The sequence below is a fragment of the Gavialis gangeticus genome, unplaced genomic scaffold (genome assembly GCF_001723915.1).
Source record: "Gavialis gangeticus isolate Ggan-Ray unplaced genomic scaffold, GavGan_comp1, whole genome shotgun sequence".
In the NCBI taxonomy this organism is placed as follows: Eukaryota; Metazoa; Chordata; order Crocodylia; family Gavialidae; genus Gavialis; species Gavialis gangeticus.
This window is the reverse complement of record NW_017728993.1, coordinates 11989003-12004374: the sequence shown is the minus strand read 5'-3', so window position 1 is coordinate 12004374 and position 15372 is coordinate 11989003. Positions and strand designations below refer to the sequence as shown.

The 15372-nt window shown below is 44.9% G+C and overlaps 1 protein-coding gene across 1 annotated transcript; it reads left to right on the top strand.

Moving 5' to 3' along the window:
- The first annotated feature begins 3705 nt into the window (after positions 1–3705).
- LOC109305298 (protein lifeguard 3-like) lies at positions 3706–11359 on the top strand. The gene is made up of 5 exons (XM_019528296.1): positions 3706–3874; positions 8202–8317; positions 8944–8981; positions 9053–9140; positions 10704–11359. Exons 1-5 carry the CDS (start codon positions 3706–3708, stop codon positions 10842–10844), a joined length of 552 nt encoding a protein of 183 aa, XP_019383841.1. The 3' UTR covers positions 10845–11359.
- Positions 11360–15372: the final 4013 nt, after the last annotated feature.

The following is a 15372-nucleotide window of genomic DNA, read 5'->3' as shown; positions in this document are numbered from 1 at the left end:
GAAGAACAACTGTTAGCCCCTGCTGCACAGGACAGAACTCAAAGCAATAGGTTCAAATTGCAGCGAAGTAGATTTAATTAGATAGCAAGAAGAATTTCCTTACTGTTAGGACAGTGAGATGCTGGAACGTGCTGCCCAGGCAGGAAAGTTATGAAATCTCCTTTATAGAAGTTCTCAAGAAGAGGCTGAATAAGCAGCAGGCATGGATGATTTAGGTGTAGCATCTCTCTGTTTCAGCAGGAGGCTGTAATGGGTGACCTTTGAGGTCCCTCCATACCGTATGAGTCTATGATTTTTATGCATGTTGCTTTTCCCTATATCATCCTGTCATCATAGAAATGAGTGGGGAAGGGCAACCATTTCTTAGGTAATTAATATGGCCCGTTAAGACTTTGATTCTGTGAACATCACAAGGTGAAATAGTGCTTATAAGAAATCAGGCTACTGTAGCAGGGGGTTTAATACTCATGTATTTTTGGTAATTTCTTAACCATCATCGTCATAATTTTCTCTGCGTCTTCTCCATTCACTTCTAACCTCTTCATCTTGCAGTGTCTCCAAACCCTGCTGCAAAGCCATTTCCTCTCTGGTCACATAGGCAGCATTTCTCTCTCTTAAAGACGTATGGAAGCTTAACCAGATTTGCTTTTTGTTTCTGGAAAAAATTCTGTTGTAATTACTCCTTGTGAGTTTTAATAAGAAGTATATCCCAAAAAGTATTCTTATTTTCATTTTACAGCTTAAATTAATTTTGATTAATGTTATTGAACTGTATTTTTGTTATGTTAAAAGATAAAGCAGCTTTATTGGTAAGTAGGAAGAATTTTAGCTGACAGATCAAAGTACAACTCCAGAGGGACAGCTCATGTACTTGTACTGTACATTAATGTAGTGAAACATTAACTACCATTTCCACAAGGGAACAATGGACTGTGAATCTCACACTGGCATGATGTTGTGATAAAAACATATCAAGTGAATTTTGTACAGGTTGCAGTATCAGACTCTGATTCTGTTCTGGGGGGGCAAAACACTATTTATTTATAGAAGAGATCCACAGGCAGTAGAAACTGCTGCACTTCAGTACGTCTCATTCCTAATCTGGCAGGCTGGTTTTGTCTCATGCATATTCAGTCACTGTCTTTCCTGTTTAGACTGTCCACAGAGCAGGAGGAAGTGGGTTGATAATATAATGTAAAAGGTGATGTTTGTTTTTGTGATGTAGACTTTGTGCCAAGAGCCAAACAAGGACAATCAACCTATTTTTTCCCAGAGGCCCCTAGGCATACCAATGGCACCTATAAATTAAGAGGTACTTATTATGGTTGTTTTATGACCTACCAAATGGGAGACCCAGATACCTACTGCTAAGGTTGTTCTATTACTTAGCCTGGAAGATAGTGGGAAGCTGTAAGGGCCTTTATACATGTCTCAAAATTGGCCTTTTGCACCGCTTTAATGGTGTCACTGTTTATACCTTTGACAGAATATTTCACTTACATTTCATAACAATGTAAATGTTTGGTGGGGTATTTTGCATTAAATGACCCTGTGACATAGCGAGATAAAACCCTTCTGAAGTATTTTAGCTTGCTGTGCAACAAAGTGCAACGGTGCATGGGGCGCTAGAATCCCAGACGTACTCAGGGAAGTTCGGGCTTGGCGGGATTTCAGCACCCTGTGCACCATCCCCGCTGCCTTCTCCTGCCACCAGCACACCCAGCTGCCCTCCTGCTGCCTTGCCACACTGCCCCAGGGGCAAGCCAGCTCATTCCCGGGAGGTCCTAGGCAGTAGTAAGGTGGTGAGGATGGCGCACAGACCATTGGAGCCTACCTGCCTCTCCTACAGACAGGGGGTGAGCTGCTGGCAGGCCAAGCAGTTCCTGAGCTGTGGGGGTCCCTGGGCCTTCCCTTTGTAGCAGTGGGCTCCCCTGGGCAGCACCTGCCCACTAGCACCCTGCCTGAACTGTATTTATCTAGAACTGGAACACCTGAGGTTGTAGACATCAAGGTTTCCAATGGTAAAGTTCCTCAGTGCTGAATTTTCCATTCCTGGCCATGCTCAGAAGCACCTTAGTTTGGATAGTGCTGAGTGGGTTGGCACCTGTCTTATACCTGTGCATCAACAAGATCAACAGTCTCTTTTGCCTGTCCCAGTTTCAGGTTCTGATCTTGGTGGTGGTCTCGGAATACACCTGCCAAATACAACTCTGCACAGAACAAAGGAGGCTGTGCTGCAGGGCATCCTCCCGACTTGATCCAGTAGTTTGGCAATTAGAGTACTCTCCCAGGATCTGAGACTTCACCACCCCCCGCTTGCTGCTCAAGGGGTGGGAGTGCTGCCATACCCCAGCCTCAGGCTAGCACTCTGAGACAAAAGACAGGCATGCAGTGCATGCACCTGTTGATGATACGGAGCTTTTCAATCTCCCTCTCCCTGTCTGCAAACCTGACAGGGCTTCCAACCATCAGCAAACCACTGTGTTATCAGCCCATCAGCAAAACAAAGTCTCACTGATTAGTTGAAGCTGTCCTTAAACAGGAAGGAATGGAGGGACATTACCAGCTGCCCTGTTCATTAGCTCCAAAAAGTCCTACAAGGACACTGCCGTGCCTGCCAGACACGTCTCAGCATTAGCTAGCATACCACATGCCTAGGGTCCATGGGGCTGGGTCTGTGCTGTGGGAGGTGGCAGCAAGCAGCAGCGAGAGAAGCCAGGCAGACCCTGCTGTGCCTTCAGTCTCCTCCAGAGCTCTGCCTAGGGAAGAGAGAGGTGGGGCCAGCCTGTTCTCTGGAGCAGAGAGCACAGCCCAGCCCAGTCCAGCTGCAAAGCATCTGGGATGCTGGAGGACTCCGGTTTAACTTGAACCAGGAAAGGGTCTAGGACAGACATTGCATAAACTGATTTGACGCAAATCAGTTAAGTCTGATACTACGTTCAACCAGGTTTATCTTAAATCAGTTTCAGCCATTTTGAAACTGGTTTAGGTGCACTGAACTTCTGTTCTGTTACAGGTGTAAGCCAGTTTCTGATCACTTAAACTGGTTTATGTGTAATGTCTGTCCCTAGCCAAAGGGGACAGAAGCTCTTCTTCTTTATCTAGCTTTACTTCCTGCCAAGTCAATAATTTCTTAACTCTGACAAAGAAGTCATGTGTGACAAAAATTGATCAATAGTTTGGTATACGGCAGTATCTTACATCTGACAGTAGCTCAGTCTTGCTTGTCCTCTCATACAAAGAAAGCCTCAGTGGTCTCTACTCTGGGGGAGAAATAACAGTAAGTTAATAATAGGCCTTAATTTGACAATGTTAATAGCTGTCTAATTGCCACTATGGCTAGGAACTTGTATTTTTTCTATTAATAGAAAACATGCATAATTCCTTTATTTACAAAGGTGATGTGTTTTGATGCACAGTCCTCTTAAGTTAATGGAAGAATGGTATGTGTGTGTATTTTGGGGAGGAGGGGGTGTCACTGATTCAGGTTAAAGTATCCTGTCTGTAGATACAATGCTACTAACTTACCTTGTGTCAGTTAGTCTGACAGAAAAAAAAAGTGTTATCTGAAGATGGAGAGAAACAAATCAGCAAATTATCCTGGAGCTGGAGGAGAGCTTCCATACAGTAAGAGCCAGTATCAGGGCAGGGGGGTTCCATCAGTCCAACATTGGGTCCAGAGTCCACCAGCAGACCCTCTGCCTTATGTTTTTGAATGTGGAGAATCTTGATGTGCTGTCTTCTGCCTACCAGCATCAAGCAGCTGGAGAAGGAATGACAAATGCTTGTCTGGCTGCAGTCCATGACAAGCCCCCTGCATATCAGAGTCCCATGGAAGAGCCCAGCCAGTTCTCCAACAAGGCTATCCGCCAAGGTAAAAAGAGGGTGAATTCCTGACCTGGGCTCCATTCTGAGAAGCAGTTATGCTAAGGGGGCACAGGAGGGAACTGATCCAAAGGGTACTTACTTTTTAAGACAAGCTTGATGTAACTGTCCTTATTGGAGACATTAAACTAGGCAGCTCTAAAAACTAGCCCATGATCTTGCTAAAGTATCTTCTTTGCAGCTGGTACCATAGTGAAATCTCACAAGTCCCCAGTAAACAGTGCAGCATACTTGCTGGTGCAAGATAACATAAATTAAAAGTTGACCAGGGTTCCCTCGTATTTTCACAATAAATTACTTTTTGTGAGTTGTGGCTTTCTCTATTGGAAACCATTGTATGTGTCCAAAGTACTGCAGAGCATCTGTCTCATTAAACAATACACTTTGGGGATTTTCTGATAAGTTAAGACATCAGTGGGAGTTGTGGGTGTTCAGGCTCTGTAGCACAAGATGGCCACTTGATTGATAGAGTATATGATGTTTTAAAATCTTGATTTTGGAGCCATTTACTATTTCAAATCCCAGTGCTGTCTATATGCTGAAAGTCTCAGCAAACCCCAAACCAGGTCCCTGTATTCTGTCTATATAATACTGAGGGTCAGCTTTAAGGGTTGCACTCAACCAGCTCAAACCACGAGTTGCCTATGCCTATCTTGTCCACATTGCAATTTTTGAGCATGCCATTAACATGTGTCCCAAATACTGTTGGGGAGCCCTTCTAGGAACAGATTTGTAGGCTACTTGTCTCCATTTCCTGAACGGGGGGAGAGAAAGCTGTAGAAGGGTCAGCAGTTAGGAAGAGACGTGCAGACTTCAAGGGGCAAACACACTGCAGATAGAAATGGACTAGGAAGTGAGTGGCTGTAGGGTCAACCTCCATTTCAGAAATTCAGCAAAGTTTCCAGAGGTGAGCTGGACTATCCTGGAGCCCAGTTAAGGGGTTCATGGTATAGACGATTGGTATGTATGGGCTTGAGGTAAAGTTAACATTAGCAGTGTGAATTGATTGCGAGAGCTATTTTGGCAAAGCCAACGTGGATTTTTTTTAGCACCACTGAACTCTTAATATACAACAAACAATGCTGCAAAATATTACTGCATAATCCCATTATGAGTTGTGCTCTTGGATGCTTCTGAGCTTTGCAGCCCTGTAGAAAATCCATGGCTCTGTGGGACTATGGGACAATACAAGCATCTTCTCAGGGGTATATTCGAAGTGATCTGTGGTGCAGTTCCCCACTTGCTATTTACATAGCTTGCTATAGATATAAAGATGTGCTTTCTTCCCAGAGGACTTACTATTTTCTGGCAGATGGTGGAATTCGGATAGCTATTTCATGCTTGCTGACATTTAATATTTGCATTTAGTTGCATTTACACCCAGCATGAACTGATTTGGGTTCCAGCCCTTCCTCATGACTGAGGACGTCCCATGAACATAGTACCTCGATTCAACTTTGGAGCCAGGTCTTATTTCTTTTAAGGCCTTGCCTACATTGGTCTGCATCTACCACCAGAAGTTCTGCTGACAGCAACAAGCCACTACAAGAAACCTGCCAGAGCATGCTCACAGCTCAGTCGAACCACACAGATCCATGTAGCTCTACTCTACAGCTGTGCCGGCCAACTGTGAAAGGCCCTATGGCATTTTTGGCCGGTGTGACCTTGTGTTCCCTGCCTGATTTCCTCTTCTGCCTTCTGCTTCTTGGCCTGTCTGCTGCAGCACTGCTTGTCCCCTCCCTATTCTGCTGCGTGCCACACAGAGACCGTCTGCCACTTGTGGTACCCATGCCTAAGGTTGGCTCCCCCCTGCAGTATGAGAAGGCACTGCTGTTAAAGGGCTATGGCAACTGGTAGCAGACGTGGCTATGCTTACCTGCAGCTTCTGTAGGTTTTTCACCATTGCCCAGCAGCTTTCCATGGGAGCTGGTGTTGCTCTGCCAACTGAAAAATGGGGCTGTAACTTCACAGTGGTGCTGAGTATGGACACTACCATATCTACACCTTCTTCAGCAACTGCCTGCTGGCAAAAGTGGTGCATCTGACACCACAACACCTAACGCCTTTTTGAAAAATATGAAAAACTTCACACACAAAAATCAGACTTTTGGCTTCCAAGGGACTACCTGTGGCTTGAAATATGCGTCAATACATTCTTCTTGCGGGCTAGTAAATGCCATCTCTAGTTCATTCGCATTTCTCCCTCCCTCTCATGCATCAATCTGTTAGTAAGCTGTGTGTATGTGTATGTTTTAATGCTATAGATATCATCTAAATTGCTTCATCCATGCTAGTTTAAAATAGAATGAGGTTAAGCACAAATTTACTGAAGCCATCTACGTTGAAATAGTATCTGCATTATTTTATAGCTTTTGTCAGGAAAGTGCATCTCATCTTGACTGTTCAGTTGGCTGTAACTGCTGGTATAATCTGCATGTTTTCTATTTACTGGTAAGTGTTTTGCAGTGCTTTTTTGTGTGCGTGTGTGTGTGTGTTGGGGGGAAATGTACTCATCAATGTATCAACAGCCACAACTGTGATTCAGTTCAAAGCAATCACAGATATGTTAGAATTGGCTAATAAATTCTACCAAGAGCCCTCCTCCTTGTCCAATTAGTCTTCCTTTTCAGACTACTTTTCACCAATTTGATTCTTTCTCTGCACTGATCTGTCTTCTGCCCTCCTTAGCTGCTTACAAATTCCTTACCCAGCTTTTCCCAAGCAACATTTCTCATTCCTTCCCTTCCTGCCTCTAGTCTCAGTCTTTCCCGACCTCTTTTGCAAATCTACTCCTCTCTCTTATCGTCCATGCGGTTCTTTTGTTACACATGAGTTCAAATTACACAGTTGTCTCCTCCACTGAGCAGCTGGGAAGCATCATTAAAACGCAAGAGAGAGTCCTAACTCCATTGTCCAGCGCTACCCAGCCAAGAACAGCTATGACAGGGAAAGCCCGACTCTCCAGGTCGGACAGAGTGAGCAAATTCCTGTCACACGTAGGAAATGTGACGGGATAAAGGATGCTCAGTGAGCATGGAGAGTTACTTAAGCCAGTGGTTTCCAACCTTTTCAGAGTCAGGGCACCCTCCATCACTTTTTTTTAATGTGGCAGCAATCCCAGTTGTGAACAACTGTTGTGCTCAATTTGCCTTAGTGTTTCTATACCAGGTACTGTTGCCAGGTAAAACTGTCCCATGTGCCTGCTGCATGTGTGCACGCTCTTCTTGAGGGGGAGCTGGGAAGGGCGAGAGCATACGTGAGCTCTCCTGCATGCTTCAGACATATGAGCAAAGTCTACTACAGGAGGAGCGCATGTGTGCTGCAGCCCTACATTTCAGGGATTTCTCCCTGGCTATGGCAGTGGCAGGCATGGTGCTTGTGGGGCATCTTGTAGCACCCCAGCTGAGAATCACAGCCCCCTAAGCCCTAGCATGTCTTTATTGAACATGCCTGAATGGCATATATTTTCAGTGTTACACCGTGCAAATTTGGCCAAGTAATTCCATGAGAATGGCAGAAGGCCGATCCTTGAAGTGAAGGCCACCTCGTGCCAAATTTCAAATCCCTGCCCTACAGCATGAGGATGCCTGAGCCTTTCAAAGAACAGGTAGCCAGAGCCTCTGAAATGTTTTGGCTGAAGTAAAAAGTCCCAAGGTCAACACCTGCACAGCTTGAACACTAATTTAGCAAAGGGGGGGTTTTTTGTTTGTCTGTTTTTGAATAAAGCAACTGATGTCTGACAATGGCAGGAGTTTACCAGTCTGGTTGGTGGTACTGCCAGCCCTGCCTGCCCCAAGTTGTGTGTTTCTGGTCCATGCCTACAGCTCTGGAGGGGTGAACGGGGCAGAGGGAATTAATCTCCTACTTCAAGCAGGAGGGATTCCTGCTGGTGGTGTGGGAGGCCTCTGGTTTAAAGCTGAGGCTGCAGCAGGCTTCTCAACTATTTTTAGGTACAATGAAAAGCGAAGTTTCCCTTTTGCATCACATCTCATTTTCAGGTTTCTTTTCATTTGTAAATGCCCCCCAATACAAATTGTGAAACAAGGTCAGGGAGACAGCTTTATTAATGACTAGAAAATCTAGTCACCCAGGACTTTGTCTCAAATTCTGTTTCCCTTTTGTCTTGGATTAGGAGGAGACTTAAAGAACAGGTGTTGATGAATTCCTGGTTTTCCTGCCCTCTGTTGTGAGTACATGGCATTTGGCTGTTAAGAGAGATTGTTCTTTATATATCATCTCTGTCTACACTGACGTGCACTACATAAATGTCCCATTGTGAATGTTATGTAAGTTTAAATGTCACATTTAAACTGTTTGACACAAGTTCTTTCCACCTTTTAGTCCTGTGATCTTTATTTTGGCAGTTGTCCTTAGCTGCTGTGATAATGCCCACAGAAAATTTCCACTGAATTTCATTTTATTGGCAATATTTGTAAGTCCCTTGGTAGAATGAATGCAGCTCTCTTATTGTCTATGGTTGCTCCATTTGTACTAACGTGTGTTATTTCTATTGCAGTAGCCGATTAGGGGCCCCTTACACTAGGTATGATGGTCTCCATAGTCAGTCCCGGCCTTGAAGGGCTTCTAATCTAAATAGACAAGCCACAATGTTGGAGAGAGGTGGTGCTGTACGCCCCTGTGTTTATCTGAAAGTGGGGCCATGCGCAAGCTTTGTAAAAGCACAATTAATTTTGCCGTATTTTCTTAGAAGTTGCTTTGTGTCCAGACAAACTGCAGACAGAGGTAGAGCGACAGACACAGACAGAGCAGTGACACTTCAAATGCAGTTCTGCCTTTCTGTATTTTACTGCCCTGAGGCCATCTGAACTGGATGTGCCCCTGTCTCATCTGCAGACACCAAAGGGCCCTGTTTTAATTGGAAGCACGTGTCATCTGATGCCACTGTGACCATTTTGCTTTGCAGATCTACATAAACTTTCAGCAAGGTTGTGAACTTCCTCATCCCCTGGTGAGAGGAACACATTCTCATCCCAGTGCTGGTAATGTCTGCCAAACATTTTTCCTTCTTGCAACTTATTATTTCGGCTTCATTTATAGACAGTCCTCAAAGGTCTAATGCTTGGATCAACTTCAGCGTAAGTCTTTGACCAGTATTTGAATCGATGGTACTACCTTAATTGTAGTTCACTGATATTTTGGGTTTTAGCCTATTCGAAGCAGATGCAGTGATGTGGGCCATTGGTGCAACAACATTTGTGATTTTAGGACTGTCTATATTTGCTCCGCAGACAAAAGTAAGTTTTCATTAATACCCCATCACTAAATTACGCTAAGTTAATACCCTGTCACTAAATTACATGGGGCTGTTTTTTAAAGCATGCCCTTGTGGCTTAAGTGGAAGCTACTGTGGCAACTAATAAATGCTGGCTCCTCATGGCAATTGCTCTGTTGTGATTGCTGTTAAAACACTTACAGGAAATTATTTAAATCAATTAAGACTTCAGATCAAATGGGAAAGCACCTTCAGTAACTTAGCCTTTGTGTACATATGACTGATTGAAGTTGACGTGTTAAATGTGGCAATGCTTGCCCCTACTCAGTCCATTGTAGTGGCACTCTTGGGAGACTGGTGATTGATAAATCACCAGGTACCCTGTCCTTACTTCACTGGGGTCACTGGAGAATGTTTCCTTTATTTTAAAAACCACGCCAGGATTCAGGCATAAGCTAAATGATGAGAACCTCAGTGGTGCTGGGACTTAGATGCCTATGAATGTGCCCACTGGTAAAAATGTAGCTGCCAAAAGCCGTAAGAGAGGGGTTTTAACATTCTTGGTGGTTTTCTAAAGTGGCACGAGGTTTGCAACAGGACTGTGCGAAGCTTCGGTCCCTGATTCGATTCAGTGGAGGTTCGGCCCTATCTGAATCGAATCAGGAGACCCTTTAATCTCTCTGAATTGAATCAGAACCAGAGAGATTCAGTGATTTGGATGCAGACACAGCTTTAAATGTTTTTTCTATATACCTCAAGGTACCAGGCAGCTTGTGAATGCTACAATGGTGGGGCAGATGGACCATCCCACAGGACCGTGGGGAGCTCCCCAGTATGCTCGGCAGCAGACCTGGAAGTGGACCAGAAGCACTTCTGGTCCACTTCTGAGTCTGCCAGGGAGCACGCGGAGGCCCACCCCATGCCCCCCCAGCTCAGCGACTGGTGCCTCCTGGGTCTGAAGGGGCACCTGGGGTCCCCCCGCAGCCAATCGCTGAGCCAGGAGGTCACGGGTGTGGGTGGGGGGGTGGCACACCCCCTGGCAGACCCTAAAGTGGACTGGAAGTACTTCTAGTCCACTTCCAAGTTAGCTGCTGAGCACATGGGGGGGTCCCCCCTGCTTCTGTGGGATGCTCCATCCGCCCCAGGATCACAGCGTTCACGAGCTGTGCCTGGTACCTCGAGGTATGTAGAAAAAACATTTAAAGCTCTGTCTGCGTCTGAATCAGCATCGAATCTTCAGATTCGGATTCAGCTGAATTGAATCAGGGACAGTGATCCGAATCAACCAACTGAATCGCTGTCCCCAGTTTGGGCCAAATCTAAATCCAAAATGAATAAGGCCCATTTCGCACACCCCTAGTTTGCAGGTCTCATTGTGATTCCAGCCCTAAATACTCAGACAAAGGACTTTTTCAGTATTACGCTTAGGCCGGGAATCCCCATCTAGAGGTAGCAACCTGTCCTTTCTCCTGGCTCTGGGCACTTGGACAAGTGGCAGTTCTGCTTACCCACGTGACATGCTGTGCAGGAAAGTGGTGACAGCCAGATCCAACCAACTGAGTTTGAATTTCCTTTTGATCTTCAGCGGGACTTTGCCATAGCAACTGGAATCCTCTTGGCTGTGGTCCTGATGCGGATGCTGTTTGGTATTCCTTGTGCCATCTTACATAAGTCATTCCTGAGCAGACTTCACCTAGTCTCTTATGAAAGCTTACAGTACCTCTGATTTCTTTTGGATTCCATATCCAGTTACATTGCCTTACCTTTAAATATTCTCTGTATTTTAGTTCCAGCTTGCCTTAAGACAAGCTAACATATTGCTCCCTGCCTCTACTGGTTTTATCTAACTGGCTTTGGGTTAACTCTGAAAAAAGACTTCACTATCTATTCCCTTATCCCACTTCTCCTGTCAGGCTTTGCTACAAAATGCCTCTCTTCCCTCTCCCAATGCTATATCAAAACACAGAGCCAAACACTTGGGTGAAACTCTATTGACTTCATTCAAATTTCACAGGGATAAAATTGGATCATTCTGTCTGTGCAACAGCAGTAGATCTTTAAGTTTCTTGAACATAACAGAACTGGTGGTAGCATGATAATAAAGAGTTAGTTTTACCTAACAGATCTGTATGAATCTAGATGTAACTGAAGTCACTTAAGGACCCTCTTTCTACCCCACCCCCCAGTGCCTTTAAATTGTCTATGCCTCAATAGGAACATTGGTCTTCAGTATAGTATTTCTGTCTTCCCCCGTTCCAATTAATCTACAGAGACTTTACTGCTCAGAGGTTGCTTCCCACAGCAACTTGTGGAATAATTTCCAAAGTTTTAACCTGATTAAATATCACTCAGGTCCTGTCCATACAACAGGCAGTGGCATAACAAGCAGAGCTGGTGCCTGGGGCAAACCTTGTGAGAGCAGGGAGCATGAGTTCGGAGAGCTTGATTTCTGCGTTGCGATAGTGTGCATGCTGGGGTAGGATGGGGTGGCTGGGGGTGGAGGTGCATATGGCCTACACAGTGCAGAAAGAACCAACTGGGAATTTTAAATGGCTCTCTTTGCTCAGTTATCTTGCAGGAGAAGCAATTAAATTGCTCTCTCAAACTCTTTTGTGAACACAAGACACGCGCCCTCCTTCTCCTATACCGGGTCCTATCATTTGAACTCTATTGCCACCCAGCAACTCAGAGTTGAAGAATTTGAATTTAAGTTCCCTCTGTTCATCTCTGTCACCTCTATTCATGATTAGGCAGTGCCTGTTCTTGAAAATAATTGCATGTGTACATATCTGGACCTGCGAAGAGGATCTCTGTTTAAAAAGCTCCTGGTAAGCAGCCCAAACACTTGAGTTTGTGTTTAAAAAAAATCTGGTCATGTAAAGCAAACTTGTAATAATTGGAGAAATTAGCTACAGTGGCTAGAATTTAGCCAGTGAATAACCTGACCAGCTTCATCCATTCTTATTTATGGAAAAGTCACTGGAACCATAACAAGCATTTATGTGCCTGAGAGAAAACTGTTTATGTGGGCCAGGAGAATTCACGTTTTATATTTGTAAAACTGATGTGTTTTATTGGGTTTATCTTTCAGTATCTTGTGGTGGATACACAGTTCATTCTTGGAGGAAAACACTGGTATTGTTTGAATCCTGAAGAGTATGTCTTTGTAGCACTAAACCTCTATCTCAATATCATAAATATTTTCTTGTTCCTACTCCAGTTAATTGGGGAGAAGGGCTGCCCATGAGCTGAGACATGACAGGACAGAAACCATGGGGGCATCCACACATCCACACATGCAGGCATGTGTGCTTGCAGCAGCTCGGATAAGAGCAGCACAGATTTGTGCCGGAGATTTTTGCCTCAGTGCACGTGCCTGAACATGCACTTTGGTATGAGACAAGTTGTACCACTTGGGGCAAACTGACCCTGCCCAGCTCCCCCTGGATCTGCATCAGTGTTCAAATAGTGCCTAAAAATTGTGATAAGATAAATCTGAAATAAATTACCTACATTGTCTTGTTCATACATGTATACCGTGACGTATTTAATCAATTCTTTACATAATTCTGTATCTATTTAAATTTGACATAAAATGTATTGTATCTTAAGAAGTCAAGTTTCACAGCCATAAGTGTCCAACACACGTAGAGGAATAAATCTAACTGTAATTGGTGTTTCCCATATAGTTCTTGCACTAGAAAAGGTGAGGTGGTGATGTGTTTCCCAGCTAAAACCATTGCTAGCTGCATTATGTTTTTCATGCCTGGCAGTGAGAGTAAGGGGGAGAGACAGAGTCCACATAATGAAACAGTTGGAGTTTTTCCTATACTGTAGACAACAAGGTAAAGGACACTACTTGGTAGCAGTGAGTCTAGAATAAGGCGTTGCCCCTTGACAGTATCTTTGATGATAGTTTCAGGAAGAGGTAGGAAACCAAGGTAAAGAAGTCCCAATTAAATAGAACACTAAGCCTGGGCCATACAGGATTCAGCATGCTTAGGTTGTTTAAAGCCCTGTTTATGACAAATAATTTCTTTCATAAAAGTTGACATTTAGAAGATACTGTTAGCTTGTAAAAGAAAAAAAAAGCTAGATCTTTTTTAGAGCTTCAAAACTTAGAGTAAAACTTGACATTACAGTTATGAAAGCTAAGTATGTAAAAATACTATTAAAAAATCTCAGACTCTCAGGAGGAATATTTATATTAAACATAATGACATGTAACATTGTCATTACTTATAAATATTGTAATAATGTAGTACGTGCTAACAAGACAATCCAGACAACCCATGTACATAAATAGCACACACGTGTGTTTTTAAACTAATGGAATTTGAGGACTCCAAGTATAAGAATTAGCAGGATCTGGCTCAGAGACAGGCAAAATACAGCCCACGGACCATATCTGGCCCACCAGGCACTTTCATCAGGTCCATGGCACTCACCAATGAATTGTGCCCCTCCCAGCCTTTCTGCCCACGAGGGTGGGAGTGAGGTGCCTACACGCGCCCCCAGCATGTCCTATTATGTCTTGCTCCCACCTTTGTGGGTGGAAGGGCCTGGCCCCTCTAGCACCGGACAGGGCTGCTGCTGCAGGATTCCCTGGTATCCAGCTCCCTCTGGGAAGCAGGTAGGGAAGCAGAGGGAAGAGGCAGGGCTACAGCTGGGCAGGAGCACAGAGCTTAGGGCTGGGGCTGGCTGCAGCATGGAGCCAGCACCTGGGGAGGGAGCTCGTCTGGGCAGGGAATGAGAGAGGGTAGGGATGTGGCGACCCCTCCCCACCACCATGCTGTGCAGCTCTGGCAGGCAGCAGGGGTGGCAGCAGCAGCAGCTGGAGGTCGGAGGTGCACACTGCTGGGTGCTGGTGCCTGGCTCCAGCCAGCATTGTGAGAGGCACTGTCCCTCCCGGGCTGTTTATATCACCAGGGCTCCCTGCACTCATGGGGCCCGGGAGGGAAGCCCCAGGCACTGGAGTTGGCTGCAGTGGGGAAAGCAGCTGGCTCCAGCACCTGGGGCTTCCCTCCTGGTCCCTACAAGTGAGGGGAGCGTTGGCAATAGAGACTACCCAGTAGCAATTAAACTCCTCACTGCAACATGCAATGCTGGCCAGAGCCAGGAACCAGTGCCCCTGCCTGCTTCTGCACCATGGGGGGAGTGTAGGGGGGTCCCCACACCCCTTGCACCCTTCCTCACACCCCACAAATGCCACATGCACAGATACACACACCCCATCTCCCCAGCATTGACTGCATTGATTGGACAAGAGAGGACAATGTGTCCCAGAGACCAGTGTGTTCCAGAGCCACACTCCTACACACCACAAACACCACACAACCCCCACAACATACCCTATACCCCACATGCACAACCACACCCTCACAACCCACCATACCTCACCACACGCACACCCCCATGCCCCCCACACTGCCCCCACATACCTCCACCATACACATACCCCCAACCACACCCCCCACACAATGTAAAAGTCTAAGAATGAATTCTTGAGTTATTATGTAATTACATCTATATACAATACATAAACACAAATCATAACGAGGATATTTTTTGTAATAAATTAAAATATGTTATAGTAGGTGTTTGACTTTTAGTGTACGATTTGTTTTGCTTTCTGGTTCTAAGATGGCAACCCCCCAACCCCCAAAAGGAGTATTTCTGGGAAGCAAGGGAAGGGACTTTCAGTGGCAAAGGTCAGGGGTTAGGGTGGGACTTCTGGTCCCAAGACAGTGGCCAGGGGGCAGGGCACCTGTCAAGGGGCAGGACTACCTTGTGGCCCTCAACAGCTCACCAAACCTTGTTAAGCAGCCCACCAACTGAAAAATTACCGGCCCCTGCTCTATATGCATTATACATTATTTTGAAGGTGAATCATATGGGCTTTCAAAAAAAAGTCTGAGGGGTATAATTGTCTTTCATTCTTATGCAAATTATGAAAAAAGTAATTTAAGATTTGTCCTACTGATGGCATCTTGCTTTAACTTCTGACAATTCATAGCTGCAGCATATAGAAATTAATTTATGTGCACCATTATTGTCTCAATTTACTTTTCAAGGTACACTTTTTTAAAGCCAATATTCTAACATTTCATATTTGAAAACTGTGGAATTTGATGCCAGGAGAGAATGGTGATTTCAGCTTTCTGCATATATTTTCATGCCAGAGTTTAAAACTTATTTTGTTTCAAAGGCCAACTTGTAGTTAATCTAAGTATGTTAAACTTGGAAACCCAACA